We start from the raw sequence: 18,357 nt of genomic DNA on the forward strand, positions 1-18,357 counted from the left end.
GCTTAACTGTAAACGACACATCTTCCTCAACTTATGATGGTGTTATGTCCTGACAAACCCATTGGCAGTTGAAAATATCATAAATTGAAAATACATTTAACACACCTAATCTGCTCATTATCATAGCTTAGCCTAGCCTACCTTAAATATGCTCAGAACACTTACATTAGCCTACAGTTGAGCAAAATCACCTAACACAAAGCCTGGTTTCTAAGGAAGTATTGAATATCTCATGTAATTATTGAATATGTACTGAAAGGGAAAAACAGAATGATCGTATGAGTCCAGAATGGTGGTGTGTTGGTTGTTCACCTTCATGACTACACGGCTGAGTGGGGGCTGCGGCTGCCCCTGCCCAGCCTCACGAGAGAGGGTCGTGTGGCGTCTCTCTCACCTGGGAAAAGGTGAACAGTAATCAAGGCACGATTTCTACTGAATGTGTATCGCTTTTGCACCATCGTAAAACTGAGAAATCATATGTCGAACCATCAGAAGGCAGGGACCATCTGTAGTTGCTCGGAGCTCTGAAGGCTGTCATGACCGATGGCTCAGTGCTCAGTCTAGCCCACAGAGCACAGCCTTCATACAGGGAACAGGAGTCCTGTAGCAGCCCTGATCCCTGAACCCATGACGAGGAGGCTGGGGCAAGGAAAGCATGGGGGGGAGCGCGTGTGTGAGTGTGTGAGTGTGTGTGTGCGCGTGTGTGTGTAAGAGGAGAAAGGAGGAGAACAAGATTAGGGGCTAGTCATTCAGACAACAACTCATATAACTCTTTGAGGCAGTGCTTCTCAAACCATCTTTAATGAAGGACCAGATATTTAAACTTTCAGTTTATTATAGATTGGTATTTTTGTGGGTCTAATTGTGTGTGTCTATGCATATATTTAATTGAGATGTAATTCATATACCATAAAATTCACCAGTTTAAAGGGTGCAACTCAGTGGTTTTATAGTATATTTACAAGATTATGGAACCATTAATACTCTAATTCTAGAACGTTTTTATCAGTCCCCCCTCCCCTCCAAGAAAAATCCCATACCCATTAGCAGTCATTCTGCATTCCCTCTTCCTTCAGTTCCTGGCAGTCACTAATCTACTTTCTGAGTTCAGAGGTTTGCTTATTCTAAACATTTTATGTAAATAGGATCACATAAGATGTATAGCCTTTTATGTCTGGCTTTTTTCACTTAGCATAATATTTTCAAGGTTTATCTATGTCGTAGCTTGAATTCATACTTCATTCCTTTTTGTTGTGGAATAATGTTCTGTTATATAGATACACTACACCTTTATCTATTCATTAGTTGATGGGTAGTTGGGTTGTTTCTACTTTTTGGCTATTATGAATAATGCTGCTATGAACAGTTGCATAAAAGTTTGTGTGTGAACCTAAGTTTTCAATTTTATTGGGTATATACACCTAGGAATGGAATTGCTGAGTCATATGATAACTCTGTATTTAACGTTTTACAGAACTGCCAAACTGTTTTCCACAGTTGCTATACCATTTTACATTCCCACCAGCAATATATAAAGGTTCTGAGTTTTCACATGTTTACCAACACGTTATTTTCTGGTTTTGTTTTGTTTTATTTTATTGTGGACATCCTAGTCACTGTGAAGTGGTGTCTCATTATGATTTTGATTTGCGTTGCCCTAATAACTAGTGGTCTGAGCATCTTCTCATGTGCTTGTTAGTCATTTGTATATCTTCTCTGAGGAAATACCTATTCAAGTCCTTTGCCTGCCCCCCCGCCCCCTTTTTTTTAAATTGTTGAGTTGTAAAAGACTTGGACCTTCAGCCTGGAAGAATTCGCCAGTGAAGCCGTCTGGCCCTGGGCTTTTCGTCCAGGAAAGTTTTTTGAGTGCTAATTTAATCTATTTACTTGTTATAGGTTTTCTGTTTCTTCTTTAGCCAGTGTGTGTCGTTTATGTCTTTTTAGGAGTTTGTCCATTTTATCTAGCTTATCTAATTTGTTGGCATGTAATTGTTCATAGCAGCCTTTTATAGTCCTTTTTATTTCTATAAGGTTTATAGTAATGTTCCCCCTTTCATTCCTGAATTTAGTAGTTTGAGTCGTCTCTCTTTTTTTCTTCACCGCTCTAGCTAAATGTCTGTCAATTTCGTTGATTTTTTCAGAGAACCAGTTTTGACTTCATTGATTCTCTATTGATTTGTTTTCTTTATTTTTTTTTTCTATTCTCTGATAATGTATTTCAGCTCTTATTATTGTTCCTTCAGTTTGCTTTGAGTTCAGTTTGCTGGGTTGATAATTTGGGTATTACACTGTTGAGCAAGAAAGTTCACTGGTTTTATCTGCTTGGATGTCATAACAATATTCAATTGCTGTAAAGGTTTCTGAACACTCATTCCCTATTTCTCTGCTTCTTTTCATCAGGACCAGTGGTCCGCAGACCGCACTTTGAGTATCACTGCTTTACGTAACTGGGAATAGTAATAATAAGTAAGATTTAGCTGGTGGGGTTCCATCACATGTAAAATGGAGAAATGCACAGAGCAGTGAGAGCACAGACCGGTGCCTGCACCTGGCCGGAGAGCCGCAAGGCCAGCCTGTTACTGTGCCGTCGTAGAGGATAGCCAGGAGTCAGCCAGGGAAGAGGGAGGAGGAGGACTTCCAGACACAGGAGACAGTATGAGCAAAGACAGGGGTTTTTAAAGTCGGAGTGTGCAGGGAACAAGAATGAAGCAGCTTGGCAGCATGAAACAGGTCAGACTGAAGAGGTGGCTGGAGCAGGTCACAGAGAGCCTTGCATTCAGACCTCCTTCAGCACCAGGTGTCGTGCAGTGCTAATTAAGAGGAAGGTAGACATGGTCCCTGCTCTCAGGGGTCTTGTGGCCTTGTGGGAGGGACAGGTAATAAATACACAAGTAAACATCAAATTGCAGTGGAGAAATGAACAGGAGCAGTGAGAGAGGGAGTCCAGAGAGGTGAGTGGCCCCACCCCTAGCAAACAGGATCTTCAGGAAAGAAAGCTGCTCCAAGGATGTGACGTTCAGCTGAGGCCTGAAAGGCAGGTCAGAGACAGCCAGGCAGAGCCAGAGTGAGTTTTCCACAAGTGAAAGTATGTGTGAAGACTCAAGGCAGGAAGATGTCTGTGTGTCTGAGGACTTGCAAGGGGTCGTCTTGGCTGGATGGTGCTGAGCGACAGGCCAGGATGAGGGGCGATGGGACAGATGGGCAGAGGCTAGGTCATGCAGGGCCTTGTAGGTCTGCGTAAAGTTTTAAGTTTTCGAAATCTGTGGGAAGCTTTTACAGCGTTTCCAGCAGAAGGATGGCATGGTTTAATTTACATTTTTCCAAGATCCCTCTGGCTTCTTGGTGGAGAGTAGCTTGAGAGGCCATAAGGGTGGAGGCAGGAACATGAGGTGTTGTCACTTTCTGGGTAAGAGGGCGGTGGTAGTGATTATGGACAGAAGCAGATGACTGAGATACATCTGTGGCAGGTTGGGTGTGGGGAGGGGAGGAGGAGGAGCGACTCAGGTGATAGCCAGGTTTCTGGCTTGAGTAACTGGTGGACAGTGGTGTCACTGATTGAGAAGAGAAAGGCTTAGAGGTGTGTGGGGAGAGGGGGCATTTAGAGAGAAAGAGGACAGCGAGGAACCAGCTGTACAGTTGAGGTTGCAGTGAGATACCCAGTGGCCATGTGGAGTTGCCATGCTATTTGCAGGCCTGGAGCCTGTGGGAGCCTGGGTGGGTGGGGGTCATCTGCACATAGGGCATCTTTCAAGCCATAGGAATAGCCGTGATCCCCTGGGGAGAGAATGAGAAAAGACAGGGCCTAGGCCTGAGTCCTAAATGACTCTGATTCAGGAGTGGGGTTGATGAGGAAGCCAGCCAGGAAGGAAGGGGCAGTGACGATCCCAAGTGTTCATTAAGGAGCCTGGACTACATGGTGTAAGCAGAGCTGCAAGCCTGTGTAGTCCCTGGTAGGTATCATTTAGGGAATGTGTTGAAATTCACGTTCCCTAGCTCCACGCCAGACCCACAGCTTCAGAAGCACTAGGAAGAGGTCTGGGAATCTATATTTTAGCAAGTCTTTTCGGTGACCCTTCAGATCAAGTGCATTAGGGAATCACTCCACGACGGGGAGCCATTGAAGAGCATCGGTCGGGGGAGGGTGGAACGGTCAGGTGTCTGTTTGCTTAGTGTGCCCATGTGTGGAAGATGGGTTTGGGGGGCAAGGCTGAAAGTGGGGGTGCCAGTTAGGAAGCTGAAGAGGACTCCAGCATGAGACTGTGAAACACTGGGGTGGTGATGGAGAAGAGGTGATGGCTTCAAGAACCGTCTGGGCCGGGACTTCCTATGTGGCGCAGTGGTTAAGAATCTGCCTGCCAGTGTAAGGGGACACAGGTTCGATCCCTGCTCCAGGAAGATCCCACATGCTGTGGAGCAACTAAGCCCGTGTGGAAAAAAGATAGAAAGAACCGTCTGGGCAACAGACAATCAGTGTTTCTTTAGATGTAGGTGTTTCATAGAGAGCCGTGCTGATAAGGTGGTGTCCAGGTTTCTAACCAGGGTGGTGGTGAATGCTTAGCTGCTCCCTGAGACAGAAGAGATGCTGATATTGAGGGGAAAGGTGGCAGGTTCGGTTTTGACACTTGGGTTCATGCGCCTGAACCTCAAGGGTTTGGTCTGCGCTGGGGTTGGAGGTCCTCCGAATTTAGGTCTCAGTGGAGACCACGACTGTGGCTGGCATCAGTTAGGGATAGCGGGTAGGTTGAGAAGAGCAGAGGGCCAAGGTCACGTTCCCTGGGGAATATCAACATTTAAGAGCAGCTCAAGGGATTGGGAACCCGCAGGAGAGACAGACGGAATGGGCCAAGTGGGAGGAGGGCCAGACAGGACAGTGTGGTCGTGGTAGCCGGAGGGGCAGTAAGTTTCAGGTGGGGCAGAGAGAGGATGATATCAGGACTGGAACATGACCTTGGGGGTGGCAATTAGATAGCAGCGGGTGGTCGCAGGGAGCGCCCTTTCCATGCAGTGGGGGTGTTGCCCTGGATGGATTCAAGGAGCTAGAGAGCCTGAATGTGGTGAGTATGGGCTGATTTGTAGAGAAGGTTTTGATGGAGGAGAGGATGAAGAACGTTTTAGTATTAAGAGAATTTTGTTGTTTTTTGTTTGCTTGTTTTGCTTTTTAAATTAAAGGGGAAGAAGTCTTGAGTGTGTTTAAGGGCCAAGAAAGAAAGAGCCAGGAGAAAGGACAGCTCTCTGCTTAAGCAGTTCACTCAACAGTGGGCGGGTGGCAAGGACTGGGGGGCTGCAGGGTTGGGGGCAGATGCCCACCAGCTCGGAGCTGCTGTAAATACGTTGTGCGGTAATAAATGCCAGTGGTCTCATGTTTCTCCTTCTGAAGACTTTAAAGGAACATCGTGGTGATGTGCATACACTTTATAATGAGAAGTCACGAGTGCAAGCCTCCAATAGCTTCTTCTGTCGTGGCAGTGGCCACGGGTTTATTTCTCTAGGGACCCTTCTTGTGGCTCCTGGTTACAGGATGGCATATAAAAACTCGTACAGCTCCTCAGTGGAAAGGGGCAATGTAAATCCAACTTATTATTAGTTAGTGTTGATCTGTTGATTTCCCCCCAACAGAAATTAGTATATATAAAATGCTGATACATTTTTGTATTTTATAAAAAACCCAAGGTGAAGGACAAGGAATCAGTATTCCTTTGTGGGTTTTTGTTTTTTTCATCCTGATCAATCAGCAATTCATGATGATCATGTTATTGAGACCCTTAAGAACTTATCAATTTAGCACTGATCAATAGAATTTTTAATTAGTGCTTTTTCTTTAGAGTTTTATCTTCTCAGTTTTATGCTGAGGCTCATTTTTTTTTATTAAGAAATATGTACTTCTCATTTTTTCCTAGTTGTAAAGTATTACTTAGTCAATACAAATTTTGGAAGATATGGAAGTATTAAAAAAAAAAAAACCCAACACCCACAATGTCTAAATTTCCTTTTGTGTGTGTGTTTATATATTCAGTATATATAGTTTTCCCCTTCCATTGCTTCAGATACCCGGTGCCTTATTTTCACTGGTACTGAGAACTCCATTAGTAATGGTTCTTTGTATGTAGTTTTGCTCTGTATGTATCATCTTGAGGAAATTTGAGTGAAGCCAAGAGAGCAAAATGAACAAGATGCCTCCTTTGCAATTAGAAGCAAATACAGGGCACTTATTTGTAGAGGAAGACTTAGACAACAATGCTGTCTGGTCACAAAAGAAATAGTGTCCCAAGGACAGCACCAAGAAAATCCCCTATTGTTTTTATGTAGCTGATCTTGAGTCCCAAGGCTCGTGATGGCCATGTTTGGATTTTACTTCCTTTTCAAAGTTAAGCTCCTGTTGTTTTTAAAACCGTAACTGTTTTCTTACTGCCTGTGTTTACTTTTAGGAATTTCACATTTCTGAAGATTTTAATAAAATGAACTTTATCAAGACCTACCCAGGTAATTATAATACGCACACTCACTTGTACACATATACACGTAGGTAGACACACACAAAACTGGAACACCATGTCTTATGATCACAATTGGGTTTTCACCTTAACTTCTTCGGCAGTTTTACTACCCCAGTTATGTGGGAGGCTCTTAGCTCTTCAGAGTTATTCACCATCCTTTTCCTGCTTGTTAACATTTGAAACTTTGTATACTATTCCACTGGGTGCATGTATCAGATTTAATTTAACCATTCCTCTATTTCTGAAAATGTATACTGCTTCCATTTTTTGATAACACATGTTAACGTATATGGTGGTGTGAATGTAAGTATGTATGTGTATGTCTGTATGTGTATTTCATATGTAAATGTATATACATACGTGTGTGTGTGTGTGTGTGTGTGTGTGTGTGTGTGTGTGTGTGTCCTTGATGGTTACTCTGACTCTAATCCTGTGACTCTGATTGCTTGTATTTAAGACAGATTACTAAAAGTAGAATAACTGGTCAAACTGTGAAACTTTTTTTTAATACTCTAGATTTATTTTGCAAAACTCTTTCCAGCAATAGTGTAAATTTTTAATGAATGGTGATTCAGAGTGCCTGTTCATTAAGTCTTCATTGCTCTTTATAAATGTTTATTGCCGGTTTGATAGTCAAAAATAGTTCAGTTTTAAAATTATTTAAGCTTCATTTAATGTTGGCCATTTGTCATGTTTTGTGAATATCTGTTCATGATTTTGCCCACATTTCCAGGGAGTTGTAGTGTTTTCTGATTAATGTATAAGAAAGAGTCCCTCCATTTTTCTGAAGCATCCTACACAGCTGAGAGCAAAGTCATAGGTGTCTCTATCTAGCCTCTGACTTCATTCATCAGACTGGGCATTTATTAAACACCAGCTGCATGCAAGATCCTGTTCTAGATAAAGTAGACAGGTCACTGCCCTTGTGTGGCTTACAGCTGACCTGGAAATACAAATATTCCAGAAGTTGGGTAATAGAACACCTTCCTCGTTCTCAGCTGTTGCTTTGGAGTACAGAACTTTACAAATGCTTCATTTTAAAAATAATAAAAGGTTAATTTCAGAAAATTTCAGTTGCCCTTTTTACAATGCCAGTGTTTTCTAAAGAGTCAAAACACTGAAGGTATAGACAGTAAAAAACAAACAAACCTGTTCTGTTGAGAAAAGGCAGCTGTTCTCCACATGGAACTTATTGTTAGTTGTATGTGTGTATTTTAATCTGTTCTCTAATATATTATTTGAATCGCTCTTGAGCATTACCCTGTAATGATTTGTAGCTTCTGATGTCTTTCCTGTAGGGAGGCAGAGGGCAGGGCCATGGGGAGCCTGTGACAGGTCGTGGGTTGGGTTGGACTGGTGCTGTGCAGCCTGTTTGGAGCGCACGCATTTCCGGGATAGGACTGTTGAGCCTGTGAGTCTGCAGGCCGACCAGGTGGAGAAGGGGAGCCTCAGTTCTCACCCACGGAAACTGGATTCCCAAGGTCAGGTTTCTTCCTGAAAGGCGCAAACTTTTGCTTTCTGTTCCCACAGCTCATCAGAACCGGGTGACGGCAATCATCTTCAGCCTGGCCACAGAGTGGGTGCTCAGCACAGGCCACGACAAGTGCGTCAGCTGGATGTGCACCCGCAGCGGGAACATGCTCGGGAGGCACTTCTTCACTTCCTGGGCTTCGTGTCTGCAGTATCCTTCCCCGCCCAGCGCCTCCTGGTCTCAGTAGTGCATTGTGAATCTGATCGTAAATTGCTAATTGAGATCCAAAGACTGAATAATTCCTACATATTTCACATAAAATCAAGAATTTCTGTCTCTACTTTTTTGGGTATAAAATTGCTTTGTTGAAGATGATAATTAAATGCATTGCTGTTCTCTGCTGGGATGTGCTATAGGTGTTTTAATACAAAATCTCAGAAAACCTAAACCTTATTAATGCAAACCCCTCCCTTCACTCCTTTGCTGTTCAAAGTGAAAGAAAAGACTTTGTTGTATAAAGAAAGAAAAAAAGGAGTGAATCTTCTAGTAATGTTTTATTTGCAGACCCAGCAGGAGAATATAATAAGGGTCTGTGACCCTGGAGTTCATAAGTGGGCTGCAGAGTTGTTGCTCAGGTTTTGTGTGTGTGTTTGGAGAGGGCTCATAGTCCTTATAATACTCTCAAAGGTGCCTCTGCATCCCCAGAACATTACGAAATTGCCGCTCTAAAATTTTTCTACTACTATATGGGATTCGTTTCACGTAGAGCTCACTCTTGCTTAAGGCTGCCTGGTGGCTGTGCATCTTAGTGATGGCAAGGTCAAGGCTGTCAGCAACAGGCAAGTGCCCCACGGTAGTTTCTCTTTCAGAGTTGGACATTTGGTGTAGTAAAATTCTTTTCTTCCATTGAAAGCCTTTATAAAAAATGTTTGCTACAAATGAATGCACAGCATGAGATATTTAAAATAGTACCATACACTTTAGAATCAAACAAGGGAAGACTACTGAGATGTATCATGTGCTAAGTAAGTTTTTCTGTTATGTGGCAGGCTTTCGTATGGTTTGATAGAAAATGGCACAGAATCATACAATCATGGCCCAGCCTGTGACCCTCCTTTTGATCTATGTTTTAGAGTTAAAACAACTGATTTGCTACAAATTTCTGTGGCCATAGAGTGACCAAGAAAGTCATGCGTTGTTGCCAATAGTTAATATATTTTTAAATGTAAAATTTACTACCTTCCCAAATAACTGCCTTTTGGATGATTAAAATTAAACTCTTCACAGCAATTTAAAGTAAACCATCCTTGAGACTTCCCTGGTGGTGCAGTGATTAAGACTCTACGCTCCCAGTGCACGGGGCCCGGGTTCCATCCCTGCTCAGGGAACTAGATCACACATGCGTACCGCAACTAAGAGTTTGCATGCCACAACTAAGGAGCTGGTGAGCTGCAACTAAGGAGCCCTCCTGCCTCAACTAAGGAGCTGCAACTAAGACCCAACACAACCAAATAAATAAATAAATATTTTTTTTAAAAACTAAACTATCCTCTTCACTTAAAGCTAAATCATCTAGGCCCCCTCCAAAAAAGATAGGTTCATGTCCATATTTGCTATCATTTTTAGATTATTTCCAGAGATATTTCATGAAAAGCAGTTTTCTTCCAGTTCTTTTTGGCTGCTTTCATTGTTGAGTATTTTACTTTTTAACACTATTATAACTTGCTTATAGTTATGTCTTGTAATTTGCTTATAAGTATGTTTTTATGTCTATCTTCTCTATCAGCTCTTTTTTGTTGCCAATTCCTAGGATATTGGTTGGAATAGTAACAGCTACTCAGTGAATTCTTGTTGAATGAATGAATGAATATTAATTTTCCTGATAATTCTAGCTTAAAGCATTTTTTTTTCTTTAGTATTTACATGCTGTATGATTTCCAGTTGGGTATTTCTTTTCTCATAGTTTTAAGTTTGTGCTTATTCTCTTTAGAATGTACATTTTCTGCTTCATAACTTTGAGATGGATTGTGTTGTATATACATCCTTGACTGCTTCTCCACAGATATGACTTTGATACTCAGTATGCTTTTGTCGGCGACTATTCTGGACAAATCACCCTGCTGAAGCTGGAACAGAGCACCTGTTCAGTTATTACCACCCTTAAGGGACATGAAGGTAGGCTGTGTAATCATCACCACTTTTCACCTAATTTGAGCATCTAAATTTAGTTCTCAGCTTTGTGGTTTCACAAATGATCAGCTCCTTATGATCAGTCAGATTTCAGTTTGGCCAGATGGGGGATTTAAATCTCAAAAAGATCACAGAGAGTGAAAACTAAGTGAAGGCAAGGTGTTGGGTAGGGTTTTGTGTTGTCCAAATCCCTTCTAGATTGCTTGTGTGGATATTACTTTCTATTTTGTGTACCTTTTTAAATTAAGTTACTTTTGAAGACCTTTTAAAATTTCTTATAAATGGTAAGACCTTTGGAAGAATGTTGTTATTACTATTTTAAATTTGTCACTTTCTAGTACGCCAAGCAAGATGTAGTAGGGCAGTACAATTAGAAGACATGTATCAGCTGGTTCTGTTTCTCCTTGAGAAGCATCCCCTGGGGAGGGACGGAGGGCAAAGAATGACTGGGTGGAATTTTATTATGTCTGTAGTGTGGTGAGTTGCCAGGCCTTAGTGGAAAGGTTTTAAAGCTCAGTCGGCTGTATTGAGTAACAAATTAGAAGCTTTGAGGCCATTTGGTTCAAATTGAAGAATTGGGGGTTGGTTGAAGGCGTTAATGATGGATTTATTTATGAAAATAGTGTTTTTAAATATAATAAGTGAAATGTCCTCCATAGCTAATCTGTGTGTAAAACCGAGTCTATCAGATCAGGGACCTTGAAGAGGAGAAGGGAGAGAGAAGGACAGTAAGTTTGAGTAGATTTAGGCAGGAAAGCACAGGCCCTGAAGAAACCACTTTCTGTTTAAGACTAATGGTCTCATGATCCCCAGGCTCTTAAGTATGCTCTGGGTTGCTAAGGACGGAGTGGGTTCTGATCAGTGCTTAGCAGTGCTCATGTAGAAGGACCTTGCGTGTCTGCTGTTAGGCCTCTAGCTGAAGCGCGTGGGGTGTAGGATCAGACAGGGGCAGGACTTCTGCAGAGTTGATCCCTGAAGCCAGGTTTGCACAATACTTCTTTCTTCACTTTCGTTAAGCTTCTGTGAGAAACTAATCTCTGTTGTTTGCTTTTGAATATGGCTTTATCAGTTTTCTGTATACCCACCAAAAATATTATGTGACTGGTTCAATTTTATTAATAATTTTTTTCTAGACAAGCAGCAATCAATGGAACAATGAAGAGATCTGTTGAAAGAGAAATCTATAGAAAGGAAGATTTTCCCAAGGGTATTATATTTAATAAGTTTAGCCAATATAGAGTGTGAAATGTAGGATTTGGATTTTTTTTACCTAAGTCCTCTGGCATAATTGCGTGGTACCCCTGCATCTGCTTTTTTTTTTTTTCCTCTAAGACACTTAATTCAATTTTCTTAAACATAGGCGTCCTGGGGTAAGACACCTGCAAGGTCCCCGAGACCTAGAATAATCTAGATCTTTATCTTATATAAGAGAACCACAGAAAAATCACTGCCTTTTCTCATTAGATGTTGGTGGCTATTTTTTTCCTTCAAAAGCTTTTTCTGAACTAACCCTCATGTGCAGCTATTTTATAATTTTTTGGTATAGACGAGGAAAATCTTTAAACACCTTTGTGTTCAGAGCAGTTTGATGCACAACTGAAAATCCTAATCTTGCAGCTTGGGACAGTGGATGTGCTATGTCTCCTCTGTGACTCATGTTAAAGTGTTAAACGCCCTTTTGTACAACGGAGCTACATTTTCACTTAAAAACTCAGCTGGTCCTCGTTCAGCCTTCTGCCTCGGATATGTGTGTCCTGATGTAGAGTAACATTTACCCTCCCTCTCTCACCCCAGGTAGTATCGCCTGCCTCTGGTGGGACCCTATTCAACGGTTACTCTTCTCAGGAGCCTCCGACAACAGCATCATCATGTGGGACATCGGAGGAAGGAAAGGCCGCACGCTCTTGCTCCAGGGCCATCAGTGCGTGACTGTTTGTGGGGGTGGGGAAAGAATCTGAGTTGGGGCAAGGCAGGGGAAGTGTTAATATTCTGAGGCTACTTTCGCCAAACCCTGTCTTTTATCAGACAGTGAGCCCTGTGTGATAGGACTCAGTCTGCTTCTGACTGCTTTTCTGTTAGTCCTGAGTGTCTGTTCTATCACAAAAATAGAGGCCAGGATTTTCTTCCTTCTTGGTGCAAAGAGCACTTCCTACCTTTCTCTTCCAAGGAGTCACCCCACTGAAATGTCTGCTTCAGGCAGACGTGGGTTAGAGACTGTGAGTGAGGACTTTTGACCATGAAAGATTGCATGCAGTGCAACACTAAGCCTTTCTCGAGCTGGATGCCTTATTGGTTTTTTTTTTTAAGTTCTAAAATGTATTTCATTAAGAAGTAACGAGTGGTTGGACGCAGTCGTGTTTGCCTAAGCTACGACATCTTAATATTCATGCTTTTGCTGTCTAGTCTTGAAAGAAAGAGGAACCCTTTCCTCCTTGTTGGTTAGGCTGTCACTGTTAGCTGCAAGCAGAATCAAGTTGAAAAGTTGCTAAGGAGAGGAAAGATTCTCCCCTCAAGTCTAAAGGTCAGGAGGTTGTTTCCTGGGGTGTCCAGAGGAGGAGTCGGAAAAGCATGAAGGAACGGGACAGATTTCTTCACCCTGTCCTGTGTGCATGTGTGTGAGTACATGTGTGTACGTATGCACCAGTAATCTCCATAGTGTTTGATTACTTGTTCTTCTGGATTATGTAAGGGAGTTACACCTCCTTTAAGGTTTACCTACTTGTTCAGAAATAGTCTTGTGCACCTGAAAAGGAAATCATGGTGATTTGTCCAGAAAACCATGGTCATCGTTTCCTCCCTGACCTGCAGTTCTTAATGACTAATTTGAAAGTAGTAGCGTTTATTTCATAGAAACTGTTATTCTGTATAATAAGTTATAGAATGCCAATTAAAGTTTATACTGGGATCTAGATGGTCATACCAAATAGTCAGTGATAAAATGCCAGTTGCTGATTCCAATGAAGGGAGAGATTTGAGCCTGCACAAAGACAAGGCCTGTATTTCCCACATTGAAACACGTGACTGTTGTGTGTGCTGTTTGCAGTGACCGAGTGCAGTCGCTGTGTTACCTTCAGTTCACGAGGCAGCTGGTCTCCTGTTCCTCGGACGGTGGAATTGCAGTGTGGAACATGGACGTTAGCAGAGAGGAGGTAAGAGAGAGCAAGGCAGGGCTGACCGGGAGAGATCCCACAGGCTGCCTTTTGGTTTTCCACCCAGTGGCTGGAGATGCCAACCTGAGGTGCAGACAGTCCCAGTTCCTCACCGCTGTGCTTACTGGTTATGTAGGACGAGGTCCTGTGTGTCGCTTAGTACTGCATTCTCTACTCATTGGACAAGCAGTACACACACACTGGGCATTTAGGCTGATGTGCACAGAGAGGTGCACAGAGAGGATGCTAGAGATGGTCCAGCACACCCAGGGAATGGACTGCAGGGAGGTGCTCCGAGGTTGTCCCCCAGCACGCCTGTCGTGGGATCCCCAAGATGCGCACCAGGGACCTAGCTCCTCTGGAAAAATATATCTCTTCTCTGCTTTTATTTTCCCCTGATTTCTGTTCTACTGAGTCCATGTCAACTCAGTGTTCTTTCCAGGAGACCTGAGTTCTAAGTGCCTGAGTCTCCGTTCCTTCTTCCATAAAGTGAAATAGTTGAATAAGATGACTTCTAAGGTATCTTCCAGTTATTTAGACAGACATTCTATCTAAACAATCTCTCTGCGTTTTTTTCTATTTTAAATAATGCTGCAGTGAACATTTTTGACCTTGTCATTGTGTGATTGTTCATTTATTTATTTCAGGCAGACTTCTGAAAATAGACCCTTTGGGTCAAGGATATGTACATTCCTAAGGCTTTTTATAGATGTTGTCAGATGATTTCTAGGCAGGATTTCCATTCTCATCTCTGCCAGCACAGGTATTATCTGTCTTTTCCAAAAGGCATCGAAAACCTGTGATGTATAGATAGTGGAGTTGACTCAAGAGAAGATTTTAGCATGAGTGGTATTAAGGACTTATGATGGCTTAACTTCAGAAACACTTACTGAGCACCTAAAGGGTGTCCTTAAAGTCTGGAAACTTAGGTGTATATGCATCATAAATGATACTGCTTCGCAGTACATACTGTATTGCCTGACGTCACGTGACGTGTTCCCGATGCTGTCCGTTACACAGTGTGTAGGTCGGTGTGCTGCCCACCACTGTGGTGGATGGCAGACGCGAATGCAGCATTCCCACTGACCCCTGCATGCATCTGCTTTGTGTTGCCTGGTAACTTGTGAGTCTGATTCTCACTGAATAAAGTTGCATCTTTAGCATACCCTAGGGACACAACCAAAGGGGTTCAGTCTATTAAAAAAAATAGCAACATTACTCACTTCCAGACTTTATGATTACCATGCTCTATACACAAAGATTCTTACCTGCAAGAAACTTGTAATCTAGTGAAGGAAAATAGACTACCCTATAAATAATAAAATGCAGTCTGTAATCTGGAGAACTACCGATTGCTAATTTTTTAGTGACCTTGTAAGACAAGTCAGTTAGAGGAAATCTTGATTGCATGTGTACTGGTTAATTTCTCTTTTTGAATTTTCTATCTTTTGGTAAGGCTTAGTGTAACTTGTTATTGAATATACGTAACATTGGCTCAATATTACAGAATATGTAATACTTTCTTTGCAAAGATTTCTTTGAACTGTGTTCTTTATCATCTGCTAGCTACTTGCAGCAATGGCAGCTAGAGTACTGTTCTGTTTCCTGGACTTGGCCTGTTGTTTTTCAGTCTGATTCTGAGAAAGCAGGAAACTCAGGGAGAGGATGTGTTCCCTGGATCCTGAGGCAGGAGACCACTGGGGCCTGATGCTACTAGTGGCTCTTGTAAGGGTTTAACCACTTAGATTTCAGTCCACTGTTCTCATCCTTGGTAGATTCTTTTAGAAGTAGAAAGTAGGAGCAGGGTTCTTACCTTCAATGTTGTATGAGTGTGGAGTTTATTTGTACCTCTAGGGAAAGAAAAGACAGTCCATTCCTGTGGGGGCCACTCTTTTCCTTTTAGTCACTTATGTAAGATTATCCCAAATCATGTGCACACTGGCTGGTAACACATTTTTTTAAAAATATTTATTTATTTATTTGGTTGCACCAGGTCTTAGTTGCAGCAGGTGGGCTCCTTAATTGCTGCTCCAGGGCTCCTTACTTGTGACGTGTGAACTCTTAGTTGAGGCATGCATGTGGGATCTGGTTCCCTGACCAGGGATTGAACCCGTGCCCCCTGCACTGGGACCACAGTCTTAACCACTGGACCACCAGGGAAGTCCCTGACTGATAACACATTTTGCTCTACTAGCTTATCTGTCTCAATAGTTGGCAATATTAGTGGGAAAGAAAATTATGTCAAAAAGATGCAGAATTTTTAGTAAGGCTTTTTTGTTTTGTTGTTTGTTCGCTTTTTTTTTTTACCAGCTGAGTAAATATTAGTGTGAAAGTAAGCAGCCTTTGATCTGTTAGATTCTGACCTTGAGTTAGGGATTTGTACAGTTTGTAGGACTTTCTTAGGCACAGGCCTAGAGGATTAATTCCAGATTCTCTAGCCCACAGCGTTTACTGGGATTTCTTTCTGAGTCACCTGGAAACACTGACTGGAGTGTTTCCAACCCACAGTCGCTGTCGGCCACCACACTGTCAGTTGGAAGCAGATCTACCTCCCTGCCAGATCGTAATCAAAGGGACTCGTTTCTGGAAGTAGGCCTGAAACATAAATGAGCAAGTGACAATAATTAGGATGAATCCTCTTGAAATGAGAGATGTATTTGGAGCTAGTCGATCACAGAATGGACCTCTTTTATAAATGCATGCAAAGCAGATTAGCACACCAGTTGGCAGCAGCAGTGCATTGGGATTTTTCTTGTTCCATCATCTTTGTGCAGGCTAGGCAGATGGAACAAGATGTAGAAAAGAGAGCGAAATAGAACACTTGATTAATGTTCTCTTTTGCTCTTCTCAGAACAAAAGAAAACTTTTTCTCCTTAGAGAATAAGCATTCAATAGGATGGTTCATGATAGCTTACATTTAATTCTATTCAAAGAAACAAAGTTATGGGTATTTCTTATTTTAAAATATGTTTCCAAAAGTCTATTTCTGTTTGTTTTTTTGTTTGTTATCTGAAATTATTTTAAGCGCATCTTTTCTTCCCTTGTGCCCCTCTGCCCTCCAACAAAGTGATATTCTTTCCCAGCCCTTAGACAGAACCATGCTCCCTGGGGGCAGGAACTCAGTGCCATTGGTTGTCATACTCCAGAAACATGTTTGGAGACCTTGACATTTGAAGTGAAGAGGAGTGTGTCCAGAGGCTGTGAGACAAGTGTAGGGACCTGGGCTGGACTCCTGGATCTTCTGGGATCTCCGCGCACTGACCAACCATGGACAGTTGCTTCAACCTCTGAGCCACAGTTTCTTTGCCTGTAAAATGGGGAGAATGTTGCTGTGTATCTCCTAGGGTTGTGTTGAAAATTAAAATAAGGCATATAAAACCCCTGGCACACTGCTGGATTTATATGGCACTTGCTGTATACCAAGCACTGTGCAAAACACTTCACAGATGTTGAATCACTTAATCCTTGCAGCCTTATATGGTGTGTACTCATGCTTGGTATGTTTTTGCCCTCATCTTCTTCCGTGTGACTGTCCCGCATAGGGGTGGTATTGCAGGAGTTACACTGGCAGGTGTCACAAACGTCAGACGAGCTGGTGGCCCCTGCTTTCCTTCCTCCTGCGATTTAATGTCCCCACAGTGTTGGCAGCAGGGCCCACCGTGTCGTTGTAGCATGGTTTTTCCTTCAGGGACATTGTTCACAGGCAGTGTTCTCAAACTACCTTCTCTTTTCCCTGATCACAGAAACAAGTCATTCTGCATCAAGTAGTCGTCGTCCTCACATAGGTACACATCTCTTTATCACTGTTTCTGTCCTCCCTTCCCATTTCCAACCCTGCCCCAGTTATTTAAAGAAACCCCTCCTCTGTCTCAGCCCACCTCATTTGTTTCTGTCTGCCTTGTCCCCCCACCCCCCAAAGGAAAGACCTTCATAATGGCTGTCCTGTGTAGAACTATTTCCAGTGCCATATCCAGAGGAAGAAATAGGAAAGCCAAAAGTTTTGATGCAGTAGGAAACAGACAAAGAAGTTGGGACACTCATTCTTTAAACCAGCAGAAGTCCTCTTTCGAATCTCTGTAAAGCTGACTGTCTTCACTGCATGTTTTATAATGGTCAGGGCAGTTCAGTTCCTGTGGTTCTCCCATCGTTGTCTCCTCTTATCAGATACAGTTTTCTTGAGTGTTAACTTTCAAGATCAAGAAAAGATTGTTTCTTGCTTCATGATCTTTGGTTTAATTTTCTGGAAATTAGTATTTTCTATTTTTATTGCATGTATATGATAGTAAAGTGATTGAGGTTCAATAGGCTTTTAACAGGTTCATTGTGTAATCGAGTACAATTTGTACATAATGTTTTGTTTAGAGAAATATTTTCTGTGTTCTCAATGAAGTCATTTTGAGGCGTAATTGGCCTGTTTCAACAAAAATTCATTGAGATCCTACCCTGTGGTAGGCTGAACATAAAGATGAAAAAACCAGTCACTAATTCATAGGCTAGTTGAATGGGTTGGGGGGAAGAAAAGTGCATAAAGAATTGCGGTGCAGAGAGAGCACTGCTAGAGTGGGGGTCTGCAGGCTGCCTGGGCAGGCACAGGGACAGAGGGAAACCCACTGGTGGGAGCTGGGAATGGGGCTGGGGGTGGCAAATCTGTCTGACATGATGCCCCCCCAGAAGAACTCCTGGTCATCACCTTGTAACCTCGCAAGCCTTCCCGAGTGGTATTTCCCAGATTCTACAAGAAAGGTTTTTGGTCAGCTGAATATAGATATCAGACAACTTAGAAAAATCTTTGGGCATAAAAAAGAAACGAATAAAGACATCTCTTAAGAGTTCACGATACAAACTGAATTACTCCCTCCTCTCTATAGATTAAAAATTGAACAATCCTGAAAACATTGCAACAATGGTAAAGTTTTCTCAGAACACAAACATAATATTGAATTTGGCAACAGCTGAGGAGCTAAAAAAGAGGATAGCCCCAACAAGGTCTACAACTGTTGTATGAATTTCTGAAAACTCAGTACACACAGGCAGATGCTCTGACATTGGGCTT

The 18,357-nt window shown here is 42.3% G+C and overlaps 1 protein-coding gene across 2 annotated transcripts in view; it reads left to right on the forward strand.

Moving 5' to 3' along the window:
- WDFY1 (WD repeat and FYVE domain containing 1) overlaps positions 1-18,357 on the forward strand; it is a 50,709-nt gene that overhangs the window by 21,550 nt on the left and 10,802 nt on the right. For both annotated transcript variants that reach the window (XM_057745527.1, XM_057745528.1), the window contains exons 4-8: positions 6,426-6,480; positions 8,025-8,175; positions 10,028-10,140; positions 11,950-12,076; positions 13,199-13,304. In XM_057745527.1, the coding sequence (XP_057601510.1) occupies positions 6,426-6,480; positions 8,025-8,175; positions 10,028-10,140; positions 11,950-12,076; positions 13,199-13,304 (552 nt within the window). The remainder of the gene's footprint in view (positions 1-6,425; positions 6,481-8,024; positions 8,176-10,027; positions 10,141-11,949; positions 12,077-13,198; positions 13,305-18,357) is intronic.

The sequence above is a fragment of the Hippopotamus amphibius genome, chromosome 8 (assembly GCF_030028045.1).
Source record: "Hippopotamus amphibius kiboko isolate mHipAmp2 chromosome 8, mHipAmp2.hap2, whole genome shotgun sequence".
NCBI lineage: Eukaryota > Metazoa > Chordata > Mammalia > Artiodactyla > Hippopotamidae > Hippopotamus > Hippopotamus amphibius.